Source organism: Symphodus melops (assembly GCF_947650265.1).
Source record: "Symphodus melops genome assembly, chromosome: 8".
Taxonomy (NCBI): domain Eukaryota; kingdom Metazoa; phylum Chordata; class Actinopteri; order Labriformes; family Labridae; genus Symphodus; species Symphodus melops.
In genome coordinates this window covers 27,690,601-27,702,519 of record NC_136698.1, presented here as the reverse complement: position 1 = coordinate 27,702,519, position 11,919 = coordinate 27,690,601, and the positions used below count along the sequence as shown (strand labels likewise).

Sequence of the window (11,919 nt, the reverse complement as noted above, 5' to 3'; positions counted from 1 at the left end):
TTTATTCTGCCTGCAGAGTGAAGCCGGCGTGCGAGAGTTCCACATCGTCCAGGTGTCGAGCAGCAGTCAACACTGGCGCCTGCACAGGTGCATCAACCCGGCCCAGGATAAAGGTGGGTTCAATACTCACGTTAGCGCATCACAAACGAGACGGTTTCATTTGGATTATTTCAGCCCTGAAGAAGGAACGTGACCTCGCGCAGAGAATGGCGCCAAATAAAGAAACTAAAAGCCGCCGCGTGTTGATCTGCGTCCATGTCAGACAAACGTGACTTCATTTGGTGTGTCATGATGTGAGACGTGTTTTCACTCACTGTCCCTCCTTCTGTCCCCGCAGACTGTAAACTCACCAGCAGAGAACGAGCCAAGCTGTGTTTCAGAGCCACCAGATGCAAACCCGTCCAAGGTGTGTGGTACAGAAACGTCCCACACTTCAACAGGTCCCTGAAGTGTCCTGTAACCTGTCAGAAACACGCAGACTTTAAATAACTCAATAAATAAATAAAGTTTTAAATCAGGAGTTTATGAAGTGAATTTAATGACCTAAAAAAACATGACGGGACGCTGCACTGTGGACACAAAATAATTATAAATTAAAGGAAAATAAAATCAACTTAAATTCGGCTCCGACAGTCACTGATTTGATTTAAAAATAATAGTTTGTGTTTTGTTCTCAGCTACCTCAGACGCTGTACAGAAGTACACCTTTGCAGACCTGAATCTGGGAAACGAACAGGTGAGTAAAAAAAAAAAAAAAAAGTCAAATGTATGTTTTCCTTTTTATAACTTATAATTACAATTTTGTGTTGTTTTTTTTAAAATATATATTTACGTCTGTCATCGTACTTTTAAAGGCAGAATACTTCACTTTTTGACCCAGTAGCCTTTGAGCAAAACAATCGGCATGCTAATGTTAGCTCCCTTTAGCTGCACATTGAGTGTAAACGCTCATGTAGCATTAAGCTAGCAGCGAGTAGAGTACGATGGAGGAGCTCGCCGGCTGGCCATGTTTACATGAAGGAGGCTGGAGGGTTGCTGGTTCAAGTCCTGATGTGGACCAACATGTTCTCGAGCACTGTAGAGGTGCCCTTGAGCAAGCACTGACCCCCCCACCAGGTCTTAAAATGATAAACGAGTTGTTTGTTGAGCTTTTAGAGCGTTCTCTTTCTTTCTGTCTCCGCCCCTCTTCGCGGCGTGCAGATCATCAGCTCCTCGACACCCTGTGGGATTTCTTTTTCCGCGGGTGTTGGACCTCAGGTGGATCTCAGCGAGTCAACGCAGCGTCCTCGAGGACGCCGTCCAGCAGCAAGAGCCAGAGCGGCGTTCCCAGCGAGGACGCAGCCTCCGACATCCACGACATCGTGAAGAAGTGCAACGAGCTGGACCTCAACATCATCGTCATCTGGAAGGTACGCCTGAACAAGTCCAGCTCAGACCAGACTCTGGAGACCCCCCTTTGACCTCCTGAACTTTCATCAACAGACGAGTAAATGACGATTTAACTCTTTGTGTTCCTGCGCAGGCTTACGTGGTGGAGGACAACAAACAGCTGATTCTGGAGGGCCAGCTCCACGTGGCCCTGCAGACCATCGGCAAAGAGGCCTGTTCTTTAATGCCCAAAGAGGTATGACACACACACACACACACACACACACACACACACACAAAAGTTCATCTTCCGGAGCTAAAAAGATTTACTTCAGTCCATTTGTGCGTCTAAGCTCCGCCCCTTAAGCTCCGCCCCTAAAGCTCTCTGTAGTAGATAAACATGGCTTCTGTTTTTGTGGGATGCCAGACTGTGTTACTCTCGTCAGTGAAATAAATGGTGAAAATATTCTTCGATTATTTCACAAACATGATTGAAAGATTCCATTAATTTTTTCATGAAAAACGCCAAATTGTCCTTTGTTTGGGCGCCACAGCTGATTGGCTGTTGGAGCGTCGACGGTGCACGGAGCGGTTAAAGACAGAAGGTTGATTGAGTCTTATACAAGCTCACTGTGTGTGTGTGTGTGTGTGTGTGTGTGTGTGTGTGTGTATGTGTGTATGTGTGTGTGTGTGTGTGTGTGTGTGTTGCAGGAAGCTCAGGAGATGGTGCTACTCAAGTTTAAATCCGAGCTGCCCCCCCCCAGTCGCCCCCCCCGTCTGCAGAGCTGTCCCCAACTCATCAAGAGCAACCTGCACTACCCAGAGACCTACACACACCCGTTTGTCCAGGACAGGTAGGACACACACACACACACACACACACACACACCGCGGTGCAGAAGTTCTGGTGCTGTCGGGCTCACGGTGGACTCAGTGCAGCGTGTTGATGTTCTGTGTCTGCAGCCTGTGTGTGGTGCCGGTGACGCTGACTCTGTCCAACTGTTCCTCGACTCAAGTGGACGTCGTCATCGAGCTGCGGCACAAGAGCAGCAGGTGAGTGTGCACACACACACACACACACACACACACACACACACACACACACACACACTGTGTTGTCTGATGCGTCTCTCTGCACGCTCTCAGCCCGGAGTCCGTGGAGGTCCACAGCTCGTTCACCTGGGGTGGGTCAGACCGAGTACAAGCTGCAGCTGGATCCTCGGGAGGTTCTCTGCCTGACGCTGCGGGCCTGCTTCCTGCAGGCCGGCGTCTACAACCTGAACACGCCCAGAGTCCTGGCCAAGCCGGCCCAGCTGGGATCCATGTGTGAGACGAGTCAGCAGACCGCCAGTCCTGCTCTCATCATCATCAACAACGCCTGAGCTGAGCTGAGCGGAGCGGCGCGGACGCCAGCGAGCAGACGAGATGAACCCGAGAGAGAGAGCGTGGTTCTGTTCCTGTTAGTTTAGCAGAAAGAGAGAAATGTCCAACAGACCAGATCAGTTAACGAACGTTGAGTCTAAATGTTCAATGCAGAGGTTAACCTTCACATACTCTTTATTCCCCGCCCGCCATCTCAAACACTCACACTGTGTTTTAGACCTGAGACTAGCTCCGCCATCTCCCCCCTCCCCCTGTTTTCCACTCAGCGGTCCGGTCCAGTCCGGTCCGGTGAACCTTGAACTGATCGTTAAGCAGCGTGACGAGGCAGACGGAGACGCATGAGGGCTCCTTCAGGGCGAAAAAACATCCGGTACAGGACGGTACAGATCTCTTATTTTGGTACCAACTTTTGATGGTGGGAATGATGGTGGTACCGGACCGGACCAGACCGAACCGGACCGGGCCGCGTGGTGGAAACGGGGATCATCAGACAGGTGTCACTCACTCTGCATTAAAGGTTTATATTAAACTTCTGCACTAGATGTTTTTTTTTACCCAAATGGATTTTCAAAATAAGAGCGCTGACGCTGATGAGGAATCGTCATCTGTGCACTGGCAGGTAAATGAAGACACTGGGACTCGTTTCTGACCACAGCTTCATGTTGACTGAACCGCTTGTTTTTCACATTTTATTCACTACCTGATTTTTTCGAAGGAGAGCGGCGTCCATCTTTGTTTTCCTCGCACGTCTTCATGAAGTGAAGTGCGTCTGGGCAGCGGTTCTCCTGCTGTTTTAACATCCTGTCCTCTGTGTGATCACTTCCTCTTCCAACCACACTCGAGCTGGTTTCTCCTGCGCATGCGTTTTGATTTCCTCGGACCCGGCCGGATCACAGCGTCACACACACTTCTGAGTTCTTTGTGTTCGATCTGGTTGTTTTATGATGGAGCTGTTGTATGCATCGATTTGACAGCTTTTCTGAAGAGTATGCATTATATTTATGTAACAAATGACGTGTAAATAGGAAATAAAAGTGTAACTAATGACACTGTTGGCTGCCTCCTTCCACCTCATCTTTCACCAACATTTATTCTCTTTTTGTCAGCGAACATTTATTTCTATTCTCCAGATGATTGGAGCAGTTTGTGATGAATCATCCTCAGATATCTGACAGCTGAACCTTTCCTGTTGTTTTAAATCATCTCTGAGTGTCCAGGAACAAATCTGATCTTTACTGAAACTTCATTATTTATATTTCTGTCATTTGATTAATTAAAATACTTATAAATCATCATCAGGTCCTATAGGTATCTAATATTGGGTCATTTATTGGTTTTTAATTAGCACACATGCAGGTAATGTAACTGAGAAATTCATTCATTAAAATGTCTGAAGATCAACGTGTTTTAAACGTGCATCAAAAAGTCTCAAACGTTTGAACACTTCCTGTCTGCGGATGTCTCTGAGCGCGTGAGACGAGGGGACGAACCAGGTGAGGACAGGTAAACACAGGTAAACACACCCACCACCAGGAACAATAAGATCACAAACACACTGACCTACGTTCATGTCTCCTCCAACACACGAAGCATCTGCTCTCTTTGTCATGACTCCAGACTTTTTTTTTTTTCTTCACAGAAACGTTTGATTACGTGATTTTTATTTTCTTTTAAACTTGGTCTTGCACTCTGAGAAAACGTCACATAAAACAATAAAAACAAGCAGAAAATACATGAAGGTGTTTTTTCATTTGCAGCCCGACGTCACTCGACGTCACTCTCGACGCCGCGTGGATTTAAAACACATCAGCGCTCGTGATTTTAACTCCGTTCAATCCGTCTCCTTAAACTCCTTTTAGATTCTCTAGAAAATAAATCAAACTCTTCCGTGTGTGCTTTTAAAAACACGGAGCACAACAAACATTAAAAAGGTGTAACAGTTAATTCCTAAAATTGTAACATTGATAGAAAATAATGTTTTTAGCGCTGAAGGCAGAAAAGACGTTTCTATTTACTGAAACACAGGAAGGCATATTTATGGACAGCTCGTAAAAGTTGGAAATGTGTAAGACTTAATGAGCAGGTCACTGAATGATGGGAATATGTAAATTATACATTAATATGTACAAACTTTTTTTTTTTTCTTAAAGAGACAGTACGACATTAAATCAAGAGCTAAAAGTCAAAGCACAGAAGTAGACCGGTCTCAGTGTAGGTGGAAGTCCTACACTTTTTTAAACTGCTTCACATCTGATGAATATTGATGATTATTGTTCACGTGTCTGTGCAGATTCATCTTTATAAAGTTGATTAAGGCCACGCATATTTGCATATCGCAGTTATTCCTTTAAAAAAAACACAAAGTCATAAAAACGCTGCCTGGTGCGGAGCGGGAAATGTCCGTCAGTAAATGTCCGGCAGTGAGCTGTATTTTCTATCCCAGTATCCTCCAGAGAAGATCCAGTCCTGAGAGCTGGTGTGGGGATTCTGCCCCTGCTGGAACCACCTGGAATTACAGCAGAGAGAAATCAAAGCTGCGTCCCTCCGAGCAGCAGGAAACGTTTGATCGAGTGATGGGCGGATGAAACCTCGGGAAGCTTTCTTTGGATGTGAACATCCACATGAAGCGTCTGTGAAGGATGTTACTGTTGTTAAAGATGGACTGAAGCTCCATCACTCACTTTAAAAAAAAAAAAACCTTACGGAGGCCCTGAAGGGACAATGGAATGCAAAAATAACGACAAAAAAATAAAATATAGCAAGATCCTAAAAAAATGTTCAAGATCTCAAGAAACTCTGCGAAAAAATAAATAAATCACATGATCTCCTGAGGGGAAATGTTTCAGATCTTAAAAACTCTTTTTCAGGATTGTGCAACAAATTTTTCTTTGGATGTTGCAATTTCCAAGATCGCAAGAAAGATTTGGAGAACCCGAGAAAATTGTAGCCCCCCCCCCCCCAAAATAAAAATAAAAAACTTGAAACTAAATTCTTTGCCAAATCCTGATGAAATTTCATAAATCAGAGAGATCAAGATTATTATTATTGTTTTTAAATTCTGAGAAAATTGGATGTGTTCCTTCAAAAGTTTTCAAAACTCTGATAAGATTTGGAGTCATGAAAACACTTTGAAAGATCCTGCCAAAAATGTTACAGATCCCGAACACTTTTGTGACACCCCAAAGGAATTGTAACATTTTTCCACGGACATTTTCAACATCCCAAGAACTTTTCCTGAGAGATTCTGAAACGATTTAGTGAGATCTCGATACAAGATCTGGATAAAAATGTGTTAAAACTCGTCACTTTGCAGAACTCAGATGAAGAAGTAAAATTAAATAAAAGGTTCCTCTGTGCTCGTGAATTCAAAGCTCCGGTGTCATCCGCCCAACTCTAATCCAGACTAACTGATCAGAGAAAGTGTGTGTGTGTGTGTGTGTGTGTGTGTGTGTGTGTGTTGGGGGGGGGTGAAGGTAAAGCATGCGTCTTCTAACATTTTGTGAATCTGCACGAGTCAGCACTTTTGATTCAGCCTAGAATAAAAGGGATGTTTCTGTTTCACAGCAGAGAGGAAATTCATTTAGGTGAGAGCACTTAATGTGGCGTTCAAGTGAATCTGTGAAACTGTGTTTTCTACCATCAGGGAATCTGAAAACAGACACATGAACCCATTTAGACCTGAAACCTGAGGATTTCAACGTTTACTAAAATCTTTATGGCTCCGCCTCCGTGTCAGACGGAGACGTTAGACACATTTAAAAACTCTTTGCTTTAACTCTTGAATTGAAAAAGCCCTTACACTTCAGGTCATTGACTTTAAAATAAACCTAGAAGCACGGCAGAGTCTGATCAGGTCTAAATGGGTTTAGAGGTTAGGTTTGAGTACAGGATGAGAAACTACAGAACACACGATGACATCACACACGTGAGCGAGCAGCTCTGACCTCGGACCGAGCGCCGGATTCCTGAACATCAACGAGAGAACGCGACAGAAACACAAACATGGAGATAAAAATGGAGATTTAGGTCGAGCAATTCAGAGCAACAAAAACATGAGAGGAAGAAAATACAACAACAGGAAGTGAATGACACTAAATGAACTGTTAGCAACGATGAAAAATGCCAATAAAGATCATGTAATATAAGAAGATTAAAGTATAGACTGGAAAAGTGATGATGTATATCTGTAGGTCAACCTGGAAATATCTTCAACACGGGTTCAAGGGGAAATTCTCCTCTGGGATTTTTTCATTGGATTTTGGATCATAGCAGAAAATAATCTGTGTGTCAAACACAAGTTTCTGATGCTGTTTAGTTCAGCTGGATAATCTTTACAGATTAACATCATTTATATGAAGTTTGAAGAGTTAATGCAGCCCAGAGAAGTGAAAAGCTAACGCTATCCTACAAGCTAACTATACCGCGGTCTAATCAGCGGTTTTAACAAGCTAGCTAAACGTTAGCTTAATAAGTTGTTTATTAACCTAATATTTACAAGAGCTCTGAAAAACATGACTAGAGGCTGTAAGGAGGACTAGTGAGAGAGTTCCCGGCGTGATGACGTTTAATGTCTCCATGACAACCACTGTAGTCTCAGTTAGCTACTCGTTAGCAACCGCCGTTTTAAAGACGCGTAAAAACTTTAAAATTCACAAGCGGGGGTCTTAGCTAACGTAGTTTATCTCATCTAACAAAACATCAACATCTCTTCAGCTTGTGTTAACCACAGATCTTATTTCAGGCGTCTAAACACAAACACATTCAAAATCCACATTTAGACTTTTAGAGGTCAGAACCCATGGAGCTAACATGCTAACTCACTTCCTGGTTTTAGGACTCGTTCCTGTGCTGGTCTATGGATAAGGCTCACTTTGAGCTAACAGTGTTTATTGATGCATTGGTTTTCTAAACACTATTCTCACACCTGTAGTGAATATGACGACACTAGTGCAACTGCTGCTTAGCTTAGCTTAGCTTAGCTTAGCTTAGCAATGGGACTGAAAAGGCTAGCTCGGCCATGTTCAGAGTCAAAAACATCAGCACCACTGAAAAGTGATTACAAGACTACAACTGCAGTTATATCACAATTAAATGTAATCCATAAGTGAGCAGGTTTTATCAGATCTGAGTAAAGAAAGAGTCGTTCTTTCAGTCGTACCTCGTCTTCCACTCTTCATCATTCTTTGATCGGTTTTTGCGTGTGGATCTTTGTTTTTCCTCCAATCTCTTCTTCTCCTCGCTGGCGAGATCTGTGTGAAGAAGAACATCACACGGTCTCAGAGTTGTTGTTTTTTCTATGTAGCTTTGTGTTCCTAACTCGTCCTTACCGATGTCCCCGTTCTCCATGGCTCGTATGTCCGGTCTGAGTCTGCAGTCGGTCTGAGGGATCGCTCCCTCCATCTCCTGCCGCAGCTCGTTCAGCTGCATCGCAAACGAGGTGAAGCTGTACATCTGCAATCCAACAGAAATGACATCACGCATCACAGCGAAGAAAACAGGAAACAAAAAGCTGCTCTGTGATCTGTCAGGACCTGTGTAGAGTTCAGCGGTCTGGGAGCGATCCTCCACAGCAGCTGGCTGCCAGGAATCACGTCCACGCTGTCTGCTGTCACAGACGGCGCGTCGTCCTGCCCGTCACTGCAACCCTGAGCACAAACACACAAACGGACTCGTCTCTGTCTGTCCTCGTCTCTGCAGGAGGCATCACTTTATCACACGGCTCCCTTCATACCGCTCTGCTGCTCTTCTTCTCCTCGCATCCTTTCTTGTCGCTCTTCTTGTGCGCTTCGAGGGCCGCCGAGTCGATGACGTATAAACACTCCGTCCACTTCCCGTAAAAAGCACACACCTTCTTTTTACTGAGGGAACAAACACGACACACCGAGGCGGATTTAAAACAAGAAACCAAACATTCAAAAACAACCACGATGCTTACAAGTCGGACAGAAACATCCCTCTGTGTGCTCAAGAACTCCTTCAAGTGTGACTTCTTTTGTTTTAATCAAGGTATGCGCTCAGCTCTGGGCTCGACTCGTCCCCCTGCCCTGCATCGTCCCATGAGCTGCACTGGTTGTTTCTTACTCTTTTCCCTGACTGTTTCCAGTCCGGTTAAGTTTCTGTTTATGTGAAGAACTTATTTCATGAGTCACTTCTTCTTCTACTCAAACAGTAAAAGGATTCAGCCATTTGTTCAGTCTCCCTCAGAATTTAAGCCAAATCACTTTAAGCCCTACTTACCTTTTATCCAGGATGTAACCTTCGACCTTGTGCAGCTCTTTGCCAAAAAGACCGCACGGTTTAAAGTTCAGGCAGCACTTCTCACCCGTTCTGTGGGGGGGAGAAAAAAAAGAGAAAAACAGGAAGTTATCCTCTCACTGGTTCCTCATCTGCTCCGTCCACTTCCTCCTCCAACATCCAACTTCCCTCCAAATATTCAAACTGGACTCAGTCAGACTGGTGTTAACGGACCGGAGACAAAGACAGACTGTTTGTTCCTACTTGTGGTTGATGATCTCCACACTCCCGTACTGCTCGATCCACAGCTGACCCACGATGATGTTGTGCACACAGCACGTTGGATTGGTCCAGGTGTAGGCCTCGTTGTACCTGCAGGCGGGACGAGTGTGTGAGGAGGGATAGATTTGCTCTTTAGTGTTTCTAGGTGTCTTGTGGCGTGTTTATCCTCCTCCTGTTAGCTGTAGCATTAGCTGCATGAGTCTCTAGCCCCGCCCCCCTCGTTGAAATGAGTTTGTGACATCACAAGACAAAGACGTCACTGATCCAAGCCCATTGGCTCGTTGTAGCGAGCACAAGCTCCCCTCGGACTGCAGCATTCCCAATATGGTAAAAGGGGCGGGACATACCCGAGAACAAAGCCAAAAGACCGACCAATCACAAGAGAGCAGATTAGCCGACCAATCAGATCAGACTTGAAACACACATGGGGACCCTTTTGTTCTCTTGTGTGGGATGTTTCTCTTGTACGTTAGCAGACACATAAATTAACTCTAATGACCTTTAATGACCTTTGACCTTTGATGTTCTTACTTGGGCAGCTCCAGTGTGATCGTTCCTTTCGGCTCCGCTTCAACACTTTTACCCCAGAACTTGAGTTTGGGGTAAATGGATCCATGAAACACGAAGTCCTGCTCGAGCCCCTCGGCGTGGAAGGCGCTGACCGGCGGATGATGGCTGACCTGCTCCGAGATCAGCCTGAAGCCAAGGTCGTCTCTGAGACACACGGCGAGGCAGCAGGTGTGTTAATCTGCTCCGACAGGCCCAAACAACCACACGCGTGAGCTCACTCACCTGACCAGCTCGTAAGTCTCTCCCAGCAGGGGGTTGAAGGGTTTCCCTGTGCGCTCCCACTGGGACGCCACAGCGGACACGGCGAACGCAGCCACACACTGAAACACCCAGAAACACACACACTGGATGTAAAGGCTGTCGTTGGTGCTCGTGGCGTTGGCGAGCGAGCACGCTTACCTTCATCCTCTCCACGGAGTCGGACGACCTGTTGGCCTGGTGGATGAGGTAGGTGTGCTCCATGTACTCCGTCAGACGCTGCAGGAAGCTGAGCGGCTCGTTGAAAATCACCGGCATGGTGATCTTTGAGAGCTCCTGTCGAGAGACGAGAGGAAAAAAAAAACAAAAAACAGATTTACAGGAAAATAAAGCCGAGTGAAACGTCGTGTTTAAAACTCTGCTTTAAAAAAAGAAAACACAAGAAAAAGGTTTTTTTTACGTCCTTTAAAAGTTGCAGGAACTTTTTCCTGGTTTAATCTGGAAGAATAGAAAGTGAACCTTCCTGTGCTCTGAGTGACGACACGACGAGGTTTTATTATACAGAAAATAACCACTGAGGTGATTTATGTTCGTGTCATCATGCCGTCTGTCCAGCAGAGGGCGCTCTAGCTCAGAAGTTTATACTCCTCTCCACACGGTCTGCAGCACATCAGAGCTGAATGGCGTTTAGTCCAAACTTTAAAAATGTCACTCGACAACATTCCTCCCACCGAGTCTCTTTCTCAGAAACGTCATTTTCTTTATCTAAACTTCCTGTTTTCGGCGTGATCCAGCGCTGGAAGCTTTAGCTCCGCCCACTTGTTGGTATGCATTTTCCTTCACGAGCCGTTTTGCATTGATTGATTATGGTTGAATGAGGGTGTGTGGCGGGCGGGGAGGTGGATCGTGCATGAAGGTGTTGCGTACGAACGGTTTTATAAATCTGAATGATTTTGTCCGAACGCCATTTCTGAAATATTGGCGATAAAAGTCTGTTTTTTGTCAGCTGATAAAAACATGATTTTTTTTCTTACCATCCCGATGCAGTTCCTCAGGATGCTCCAGATACTGAAGTCATTTCTGGAGAACATGGGTGCAGGTAAACTGGTCCTGAAAGAACACACAGTCACACAGTTCTTCAGTGTGATGCTGCAGACACATAATCGCTGCAGGCGTCATGTCTTATTCAGGTGTTTAAACCCGCCGTGGATTCAATGACATGTTGGACCGAAGCCCAGAGACGAAGGGACAAAGACAAAAAGCTGATTTAACAACAAATAAATAAATAAAAGCAGCGCAGAGCTCCAACGATGACGCCTGGATATCAGTTTTTTCTTTTTGAGCATATAAAAACAGGTCGAAATCATCTGAAGCGTCACATCCTGCTGAATCTAAACACTCAATAAATCCACCCAATAATCTGCTGATGGATTAGCTAATCCTGATTATTGCACTGTGACCTCATCAATATTTAACAGCTCCGTCTGCAGGCTGCACCGGACTCTAAATTATTCACCGCTTTAAGCAGGAAGAGCGGCGCAGCTCGGACGTGGAGCCGACGAACAAAGATGGCCGACCACATGAACAGCATCCAGGAGACGCTAACAATGGATTAGAGGGGGGGGGGGGGGTGTTAGGAAACTGTGGGCGGGTTAACTGTACCGCTGACCTGTGCTTTGTGATCCCATTGGGTTGAGCTTCAGCCTCGTTGCCATGGTGATCCTCCTGCAACATGCCGCCGGCGCTGCTGCTCAACATGACCGAGCCTTCGTAGTCCTCGTCCTCCTCGTCTTCCTCGCAGGAATGGCTGGCCACAGTCTCGAAGCCGCTCAGCGAGCCCTCCGAGCCCGAGTCTGAGGAGGAGGAGGAGAAATCAGCCATCAG

At 45.6% G+C, this 11,919-nt stretch overlaps 2 protein-coding genes across 5 annotated transcripts in view; one reads left to right on the top strand and one right to left on the bottom strand.

The window, feature by feature from the left end:
- trappc8 (trafficking protein particle complex subunit 8) overlaps nucleotides 1–3,803 on the top strand; it is a 12,831-nt gene extending 9,028 nt beyond the window's left edge. Inside the window, 10 exon segments of the mRNA XM_079351135.1 lie at nucleotides 8–113; nucleotides 338–406; nucleotides 678–736; nucleotides 1,201–1,222; nucleotides 1,225–1,409; nucleotides 1,523–1,624; nucleotides 2,080–2,222; nucleotides 2,332–2,421; nucleotides 2,515–2,551; nucleotides 2,553–3,803. Coding sequence (XP_079207261.1) covers nucleotides 8–113; nucleotides 338–406; nucleotides 678–736; nucleotides 1,201–1,222; nucleotides 1,225–1,409; nucleotides 1,523–1,624; nucleotides 2,080–2,222; nucleotides 2,332–2,421; nucleotides 2,515–2,551; nucleotides 2,553–2,750 — 1,011 coding nt within the window. The 3' untranslated portion in view covers nucleotides 2,751–3,803.
- Nucleotides 3,804–4,564: 761 nt separating this feature from the next.
- LOC306828360 (oxysterol-binding protein-related protein 1-like) overlaps nucleotides 4,565–11,919 on the bottom strand; it is a 25,851-nt gene continuing 18,496 nt past the window's right edge. For 2 of the 4 annotated variants that reach the window (XM_079350781.1, XM_079350783.1), the window contains 13 exons: nucleotides 11,705–11,888; nucleotides 11,070–11,145; nucleotides 10,237–10,371; nucleotides 10,060–10,157; nucleotides 9,799–9,981; nucleotides 9,250–9,357; nucleotides 8,989–9,078; nucleotides 8,483–8,609; nucleotides 8,283–8,396; nucleotides 8,079–8,202; nucleotides 7,910–8,000; nucleotides 6,696–6,716; nucleotides 4,565–5,257 (listed from right to left, as the gene is read on the bottom strand). In XM_079350781.1, coding sequence (XP_079206907.1) covers nucleotides 5,155–5,257; nucleotides 6,696–6,716; nucleotides 7,910–8,000; nucleotides 8,079–8,202; nucleotides 8,283–8,396; nucleotides 8,483–8,609; nucleotides 8,989–9,078; nucleotides 9,250–9,357; nucleotides 9,799–9,981; nucleotides 10,060–10,157; nucleotides 10,237–10,371; nucleotides 11,070–11,145; nucleotides 11,705–11,888 — 1,454 coding nt within the window. In that variant the 3' untranslated portion in view covers nucleotides 4,565–5,154. The remainder of the gene's footprint in view (nucleotides 5,258–6,695; nucleotides 6,717–7,909; nucleotides 8,001–8,078; nucleotides 8,203–8,282; nucleotides 8,397–8,482; nucleotides 8,610–8,988; nucleotides 9,079–9,249; nucleotides 9,358–9,798; nucleotides 9,982–10,059; nucleotides 10,158–10,236; nucleotides 10,372–11,069; nucleotides 11,146–11,704; nucleotides 11,889–11,919) is intronic. The other 2 variants (XM_079350782.1, XM_079350784.1) reach the window with 1 other exon arrangement.